This window comes from Echinococcus granulosus, assembly GCF_000524195.1.
Source record: "Echinococcus granulosus chromosome Unknown EG_S00211, whole genome shotgun sequence".
Taxonomy (NCBI): Eukaryota; Metazoa; Platyhelminthes; class Cestoda; order Cyclophyllidea; family Taeniidae; genus Echinococcus; species Echinococcus granulosus.
In genome coordinates, this window is record NW_020170591.1 from 1,608 (window position 1) to 11,047 (window position 9,440).

The window sequence follows — 9,440 nt, forward strand, 5'->3', positions numbered from 1 at the left end:
CCCTAAAATGACGAGAGGGCTATGGAATACATGTTTGATTGAGTTCACCTTTCATTGGCAAATGAGCTTAATACACCATTCTCGAGAATGAGGAGGCGCTATCAATGCCTAAGGTGGAAACAAACTCAAATCTTCCGCTATGCCATGGTTATAAGGATTTGCAAAATCCTACATTGTGGAAAAAAATGGCTCTCTCTATCCAGTCTTTTCAGTCAAGCAATATGAAGCTAGAGACGGAAGGGTAAGAAAAGCTAAAATAATGCACAACTGGTTCACTAGTTAACATATTCGTCAGTTAGCCTTAGCTATTAAACTGAAAAAAAGAAAACCATAGCATGTCGAAAAACCAAATTCTGGCCGGAATTACGAAGGCTTGTCATAAATCGGAAGTAGTGGTAAGGTTACGAAAGAATGGTAGAGATAGTCCACTGTGAGCACCCTAATGCACCCAGAAGTAATACAGAAGAGGTAGTTTTAAGTTGCCCTTAGTTTGACAATAGGCTATGAACTGATTTTGCACCCAAAAGAAAATAAACTTTGGGCTTCTATCATTAAAAAACTCGCGAAAGCTTTAAGTAAGTTACTTTAAGAAGCAAAAGATTAAAGAGCATCGGCGATAATTTAGTGCTTGATTGTGCAAAGTTAAAATAACCGTTTTCTTACTCAGTTTTTACCAGTACATTATACAACATCTTCGATTCTAAATCGTTTTAATGGGCCATTGCTCTCCCACCATGATGTAGCAGGTGTTATGCATCCTTTAGGAACACTAATCAAATTTCGAGTCGCTCGGTTGAGGATGGCTACCTCACATAAACAGATCTCCCCAAGAAGCTGTGCTTGGAGGTGCTGAGGAACTAGACTTAATGTATGTCAAACTTGTCTTGTCATACGATCGTTACCTTTATACCAAGCGTGAATGCACTTTTACCGGTGGTATAATAACAGCAATGCTCTCTGGCCCCGGCATGTTTGCATTTTAGTCATTTTGTAGTTTTATTTCTTTGTATGCTACTTATCACAAAGTTGGACAACAAATTTATTCTTGGACGAAATCATACCCGGGTTTTGCAATTCATGCTGGTGATGAACGTAGTTTCGTCAGTCGGCCAGGTTCTTGTTGGTCTTCCACTGTATGACTTTGTAAAGTGCATGCTAGAAATTCCGCTTTTAAAAATTTTTAGTGTTAGTGTTTCATAGATATTTAGTGCAGTATTATTGGTCCTCTGGTTTTGTGGGCATTTCGGATATAATGTTAAAAACGAGCTCTCAAAATTTTGACAAAGACGCATAGTCCCAAAATGCTTACTTCTCCTGTATCTCACTAACACAACAATGAGGATTATTGATTTCTCTCGTGTCGTTTTCACTGGCAGTTGTCCCAAGGCGTCTGTACAAATAGGCTTTCTTTAGGTCTTTTTATGCTTAATTAAATAACGAAGGAATTTTTATGCAAACGAACTTTTAAACTTACAGAACTGTTTATATAACGCGCACAGACACTAGACCAATGATACAATTTGGTACCCGGGGTCATCCCTGGAAGTGGGCTTGCTATAATCCTGCAGAAGGTCGGCGATTCCTAAGCACAGGTCACGTGGGCGGCGCCCCATACTACTGTCGTGGAGGTCGATTAATGGGTGCTGAAATGGTCTAAGTGATCCGCCACACCTTCCGTCATCCCCACTGTTTCCGACTAAAGTTTTCTTACTGCTTTCTAGTATACTTTTTCTTTGTACATAGTTCTTTGCCGGGGTGCGGATCCAGTAACATTCTAGAGACTTATTATTAATGGAATCACAACGTCCTCTTTCGAAATCAGGGCATGGAATTCATGAACTCACCGGTGTTAACTTCGTTGAAGTCACTGTACAACTGACTCACTAGAAGTAGCTTATCCCTGACCATTTTTTCCAGGCAATTTTTACTGGATCATTTCGACGACTACACAAAGCATTTTGCCGCAATGAACTATCGCGAAGCTGATGAGCTTTTGCATATCCACCACACTGACTTCATTCAGGCCTTTGAGAAGCAGTATCCCAACCTCCAGTGGAAGGACATTGAGGTATCGTTTTTTATCATAAATTTCAAATCCTATAGTTTTTTGTGTGTGGAATATGCTATCCGAATCACTTTTGAGGACCCGTACTTCATGATCAAATATTGACGTTGAGGTATGAGTATCTCTGTTCCCTTCTTGAACTTCATGCACAGATCCGGGTGTTTAGATATTCAATAAAGCGGTTAAAAATCGGCAAATTTGGTCGCTTATTTGCGTACCTAGATATGATCGTGTAGTGAGGAGAGTTGTCATTGAAACCATGCTTGATATAACAACAATCAATTGGATTCGTGGAGGAATACGAATTTCATGCAATTAAAAAGCATCAAGAATGACTTTTTTTACAAAGAAATCCAGTGCACTTTGCTTTTCGGCAGATATGACCGATAAAACACTATTTCACTGCTTTCAGCTTCGTTAATCAAATGCGTTCGGCTGCTATTAGCCCCCGCTTTACCGGTTTGATTAAACTATATCGACTCAGACACTTAGTCTGCATTCACCAACATACGCTTTTGCATGCACATGCACAGTACCACTGTTGTCTGTCATTTCATCGTGGTAACCGGCGCTCGGACTGGAATGGTAGGCTCGTGACATGCGCTATCGCTTACCACTGTGTGCCGGTGAAGTTGGGGGTCTCGATTTCATTTGAACGCTCTTCGTAATCACGACTTCTTCTTTCTATTTACAGATGAAAATCTACAAGACACTGGGGGGAGGTGTTTTGGGCAGCCACTGCCTATCCACCACCTCGAGGTCTGGGCGCCTACGGCAAGTCACGCGCAATGTAACACGGTGGATTTGCTTCTGGAGTGGTGGCAAAGGCGGCAAGGCACCCCTTCCCATAGCTCTGTGAGGTAAACTTCACTCCCAACTGCACGTGGGGCTACGCATACTACTCCAACTTTTGCAATGAGGTCTTCGATTTCCTCTTCCTGAGTCGCGAGTCTGGGGATATCGTGAGACTCGTACAATCACTGTACTCACTATTGTAATGGAGAATTTCTGTCCATGGGTGCGTGCCTTCGGATTGATTCTTCTGGAAGTGGAGCTGGCGCGGTGTTGGGAGTTAGGGTGCGCGCACTCGACCAGCTTGGGTTGCCTGGTGTCCTGCGGACGTGGTGGCACGGAGGGCGGTATGGTTGGGGTCACGCTGCGCGGCGTAAGAGGAGTGGTGCGTTTGTCCTGAGCCACCTAGGGAGAGGCTATGATGATGATCACCTTGCCGCAGTGCTGTTTATGTATTGCCGAGTTTAACTGAGGATGAGCCTAGTCGTAGGAAATTTAAGGTTACTAGGATCGTGCATGAATGTGTGGATTATACTATTTAAGTCATGAATCCCGTTTTTTTCTCAAATTTTCCTAGTCTACTGTGGGAACACTTTGCTTTGTGATCACTGGCTAGTTAGTGTAATACGAGAGTGGTTTATCCCTCGGTACTGGGGAGGCGCCACTTTTGTACTTTGAATTAGCCCCCTTGTACCTCGCTGGGTGGGCTGGCCTTTTGGGCCATGCCAATAGCCCAGACACCTTCTCTATGCTGAATACATATATTCTGCCCGAGTATTGTGTCTTCTTTCGTCTTCAGGGAGTCTCGGAACGCTACATTGGTGGCAGCGGAAAGCGAACCCGATCTTAGAGGACATGTATCCTGATTTTCCACTTCTGCTTGATAGGCCTTAGTGGAGCCGAGGAAGTACATATGCTACGGATGGGAGAATGGTGATGACCCCTAACAGAAGGGTTGATGTTGACGTCTGCCTTCGGCATCTCTCCCAGTCCCGTGTTCTGCAGAAAAGCTATTAACAACTGAAGCGACACTAGCCGTGAAACATCTGGAAGTTTCGTTGCGAATTTCCCCTACCGTCCCCCATGGACCTGTTTTAAATCTTGTCCTCCCTTACCCAAATCTACTTTTAGGCCAGTGTTCCTACATCCGTCTATGGACACGCATGATGGTTAGCGCAATTCCCTGTTCTGAATCAAATCCCTAAACCGAACAAAACTCCAGATCTAGTCAAGCTCCCAAGAGGGATCAGTGACGTTGAGGTCAAGTATCCCCTCAGTTGCGCGCTAATTTGGTGACTGGCACGGTCGGATCGTGGGTGTTTACAGCACCGAATACGTTGTAATGGCTGACGCGGGAGGTTGACCTGCGGGAGCGCCGGGGACGACGCTCAAAAGGGGAGGGCGGCTATGTAATACGATAGTTGTTTATCCCTCGGTATCGGTGAGGCGCCACTTCTGTACTTTGAATCAGTCCCCTTGTACCTCGCTGGGTGGGCTGGCCTTTTGGGCCATGCCAATAGTCCAGACACCTTCTCTGCGCTGAATATATATTCTGCCCGAGTATTTTGTCTTCTTTCGTCTTCAAGGAGTCTCGGGACGCCACATTAGAGCCTAACTATTTTAAATTAGTATCCAGGGCTCCTAAACACCATCTTTACAGCGAGCACTAGATTAGGTACATTGTGGCACGTTTTAGTCTCAGATAATTATTCAGAATTCGCTCATACGATTGATCGATGCATGAAATTTTCCTCTATTTAAAACTTTTACCGGACTCACTGTAAAGGCAAGTATTCAACGTGCATTGGCTCTACTAGGCTGTCGGTGGTGATTTTTCGTTTCGTCGAATTTATCCTGAATCCCCATTCCCTATACTAATATTCGATCTTCGGCTACCCCCATTTCTGAATGTGATTATTGGGATCTTGGTAGGTTTGGGCTAAAGATTTTCTTGTTTTGTGACCTGCAGTGTGTATCAACGTAGCCTTACCCTTGTTTATGAATTCTGACGCGTTATTTCACTGCTTTCTAATCCGATATGCGTTTTAAACTTATTTTTTGAAGCTATAAGTCTCGTTATTTTCACGAACTATGTCTTGCTTATGTTTATTATTTGTGTCAACATCGTTTGTTTCAGATGACATGTATCTACTTCTATTACTCCTCTCTTGTCCGGTTTTTTCTTCTTCCTTATTTGAAGAAGACTGCTTTCAATATGGAGGACGTGTTATTGGCCGAAAATGTGCATTAAATAATGAGGTTATTGGGTAGGTCTGACTGCTAATGTGCGCAAACTTCATGTAAATTTTTCCTACATAATCATTTTCAGTTGCGTTTGTATCTAAAAATTTCATTCTGAATTGTCTTCTACGTTTCTAGCCTCGACTTATCCAATTCAGATCTTATTCAACCACCGCCTGAAATCTCATCGAATACTCTCCTCTTTTTGTAGGCTTTTTTGTTTTTAATAATTTTTAAGACATTTGTATGGGAACCCAAAACTGCGGCCTTTGGAAAGTCTTTGTGAGTGCGTCGCCCTTGATCGACTGTAAGAGCTTTCTCTGTGTATTATTCATCAAATAGTCTCATTGATGCCAACATTTCATCTCCGGGTGGGCATTTCTCCTGGAATTCAACTGAAACCATGCGCAATTCCACGATCCGTGTTTGGGAGCACCAGTTGGATTTTTGCCAGACCTTTGGTAAAGGTACGACTGACCTGCCACCAAGTTTCTTAATTTGAAAATAAGCTTTTACTAACAGCTAGGTGATTTCTGCAGCTTTTATTTACTATTCTTGGACAGGAAGCCCTGATGATTTGGTGTCACACATTCAGTTTTAAGTCAAGGAGAATGCTTTAGACATCGATAAAATCTTGTCTTGAATTTCACTCCTCTTCTTTCCTATTTGTTATAAAGACCACATCTGTCCGGCCAACTCCGAATGCATTTTTAATGGGCCAGGCTGTTTCAACTGCATGTGTAATGCCAACCACTGGGGGTATCGCTGCCTCCAACGGGGCATCTTTCCCACCGCCACCTTCATCATCGGTACAGCCTTGGGAGTGATCTTTCTCTGTGTTTTACTGCTTTTCTATCGCTTCTCCGCGCGTTGGACCGTTGTCTACCAAGCTCTTCCTTCGGGGGAGGCCTAAGTTTTGAGATGGCACTATTTTAGGTCAGTAAATTTAGTTTGCTTTTGCAGAAATCGGTAGCCTGTATTCCTTTGCCAATTCTCAGATCCAGGATCGTGTGAATGGTGAGTGCCTGTCAGGAAAAAAAAATAATAAAAGACTTGTTTTACTCTATGAAGCCATGTGAAATGGGTGAAATTGCTGGGTAAATCGGAACAGCATGCAACACTCAATAACATCTCAGCGAATGTGTCACGGATACGATACGATTAGTGGGACCATTAGATAATATATTCATACACTGCTATCGAATCGGGTATTAGTTTGCAAAAAATGATGCTGATGTTTCATTAGGAATCTTGAATACAAAAGAAACTGTCCCTGCTTAGTTTGTGGTAGGTGCTTTTCCAAGCACTTAAGTAGGGGGAAGTGTTATGTTATGTCATGTTATGATTACTAGGCCGTATTTCTTAAACGAATGCCATGCGCTCTCCTTGAGTTTAATGGCTCTTGCCCCGAAATCATTACTACTAATTTGATTTTCTTTTCTGTTTTTTATGCTTTCAGGTCGCACTATTATTTTCTCTTAGCCCCTTCACCTAACTATCTCTTTGCGTTCGCCTCCTCGGAAAATGGGCTTTCTTTTATTGTTCTAGAGGCTGCCGCGGATCTTTCCATGATTTACCTAATTTTAAATGTTGCTCACTTAATGTAAATTTTGTATAACTAAAATAGACTTTTCGTTATGACGCGTCATAAAACTTTGGCTCTTTGTTTTTTACACATTTAGGTATCGCAATATTGCTAGGACATTGGACATAATACTTTGCTGTGTCAATACCACCAGCCATGTTTTATGTTAGGATACGATTTTAGTCGAATTCGACATGACCGAGCAAACTTGGGTTCCTTTTGGTTGTAATTTACTGAGTTGTAAGGTTTTTTCCCACCAACTATTCGTTGTGATTTCTCAGCTTCCTCAACCACTTTTTGCACCAGCTACACAGAACTGGAATTTCAAGCATCGCGTGGGGAGAGACGCATCCACTCGTCTAAGTTACAATCTACACTGTGCATTCAGCTTATCACCGCTACCCACTGCCATTTTAGCCCCAGCCGCCTGTCAGAAAAAGACTGTCAGTATTCCGACCAAAGTACGATATTCGTTTTGGACTGTCTGCTCTGTTAGGTAATCAGAAAATATGACAGAACTCCTCTGTTAAAGTAGGTTAATTTGTCATTACCCATTTTGTGGTTTTAATGGGTCGCATAACTGTTGTGATGTTTAACCTAGAAAACAGCTAAGGGCGTTAAGGTTAGGTTTAAAACAGGAAAATGAACTCGGATTTGCCCATCTGTCGCAGTGTGGTCTCCTGGCAGCATGAACATGGCGGTTTGTACAGTGCTAATCGACCCTACTCTGTCTCAAAGACAGTGGCGTGGGGCTCTGCTCATGCTGCTCCTATGCTACTAGCCATCAAGCGCTCCTGCACGCTTCTAACGGGAGCACAGTCTGGAATTGCGTGCTTCAGGAGCATTTCAAGTACTACAACGCCACCCAACTGTCCCACGTCCTCAGGGTTAACCAGGCTGCTACAAAGAGTCGATTTACCAAAACGTGGTTAACGAATTCTTTTCGCCAGAAAGTGACAATTTTCTTGCAGTTATTCGGTCATCGTGATTAAATGTTGCAGAAATTCATGATATCAGTTCCTTAATTTGACTTCTGTCACGTGTGAATACGCTAGAAGTCACTTTGTCACTGTTACATCAAATCCCATTGCCATCTTATGTGCGGCAGTAATAGCGGCATTGACGACGGGTCACCCCACCTGCGACGAAGGCTTTTCGAGCTGAGGGACTCAACGACGGCATATCAACCAGGTGCATACACTTTTGGTGAACTCCCATACATTACCTTCTCTCAGCTTAATGTTTGAACCTACATTAGGGTTGGAAAGCCGATTTCGCACGATCCAACCCGATTGAATGGTCTGGTATACAAAATTTGTGGAGAAACGAGTGAGGAAGAGGAAGCTGTGATTTGTAGATACACCTCAAATGTAAGGAAAGCGTTTATTTGCTTGAAACATGTTTGATGCCTCAATTTTCCCACCTGAACTTACTCATTCATCAGTGTGTCAGGTATGTTCATTGTCAGGCGACGTAGGAAAATTTGGCTGAGCCTAGAACAATGGCATGCATGTGGAGTGTTCTCGGTCATTACGGTAATGAAACACCTACGTTGTGGTGCACGATCCCTCCTTGACACATTGATAGCAAGGGATTTCGTCAATGCCTCGAAGGTGGAGATGGAGGAGAAGTGGTGATAGTGATCATGGTCATGATGATTATGGCTAGATGGCTGCACAAGTTTTTTTGTCACTTTTCATTCCCTAAGAAGTTTCTTCCCACATAATGCCTGCTGATTCATATTCTTGCTTTTAACGAAAAATGACACCCCCGCTTTTCACAGAATTATAAAAAAACTACTTTGTCTTTTCTAAAGCTTTGTTTTTTTTCCAATGAATAACAGAATCACAATGACATTTGTAGGCAAAAATTTCGTTCAAATGACAGTTCTGACAGATGGCTTCGCAAAAATACCCCTCCGGACGAGTCAACGAAATTCTAGCAACTAAATTGCTTGCTGCCACCATAGTATACTGCAAGACCTTAAATTATTTCCGATGGAAGGATATCTTAGAGGAGAAATAGAAATGTGTAAGTACGAATGGGTGACCGATTTGGTAATTGTGTAGTACGCTAACTGTTTGTTTAGCTCTCGGTTTTGAGAAAGAGCAAGTTAAGAGTCCCGTCACTGTATCTCCTACAGGTAGCCTGGATTTTAGGCCATGCCACTAGCCCCAATCCCTTCTGCATGGCGACAATACTTGTTCTGTCCGAGTGTTATGTCTTCTTTCTACTTCGGGGAAGTCTCGGGGGGCTACATATGTGGGAAGGCAAAGTAGACTCGAACTTAAAGGACAACTATTCTGCTTTCTACTGCTGGGTGATAAAACTTAGCGCGATGGAAGTAGCTCATGTACCACGGATGAGAGAATGTGATGACCTCCAACAAAAGGTCTAGAAATAACGTCTACCTTCGATCTCCAGGGAAGCAACTAACAAATGAAGCAAGAGCAGTCGTGAACCATCTTGAATAGTTGGTTACAGAGCTGCATACTGTACCTGTATGAATATATCAGTAATGTGAACACGCAATACCACCTTCACCTCTCTACTAGCTGCATAGAACCCCAGATAGGTGTGGCTGGGCAGCAGTGAAGTGAGAAAAAAGCAGTAAGAAAGAATGGATGCGAAACCCTAACTTCATAAAACTATGTTAACCCCCGTCCTTTTTTATGTGACTCTGCTTTTAAGCCAGTGTTCCTACGACCAGCTATGGACACGGGTGATGGCCACCACATCCCCGAACATTGTTGAGAA

The 9,440-nt window shown here is 42.9% G+C and overlaps 2 protein-coding genes across 2 annotated transcripts; both read left to right on the forward strand. All coding sequences in view use genetic code 11, as the record gives it.

Moving 5' to 3' along the window:
• Positions 1–866: 866 nt before the first annotated feature.
• Positions 867–2,924, forward strand: EGR_10342 (Tubulin--tyrosine ligase-like protein; the record flags this gene model as incomplete). The annotated part of the gene is made up of 3 exons (XM_024499591.1): positions 867–970; positions 1,918–2,068; positions 2,760–2,924. 3 exons carry the CDS (start codon positions 867–869, stop codon positions 2,922–2,924), a joined length of 420 nt encoding a protein of 139 aa, XP_024345985.1.
• Positions 2,925–3,062: 138 nt separating this feature from the next.
• Positions 3,063–6,011, forward strand: EGR_10343 (Apoptosis-related protein; the record flags this gene model as incomplete). Its single annotated transcript, XM_024499592.1, has 7 exons — positions 3,063–3,230; positions 4,675–4,789; positions 4,995–5,124; positions 5,237–5,305; positions 5,337–5,405; positions 5,441–5,565; positions 5,776–6,011. 7 exons carry the CDS (start codon positions 3,063–3,065, stop codon positions 6,009–6,011), a joined length of 912 nt encoding a protein of 303 aa, XP_024345986.1.
• Between the last annotated feature and the right edge of the window lie 3,429 nt (positions 6,012–9,440).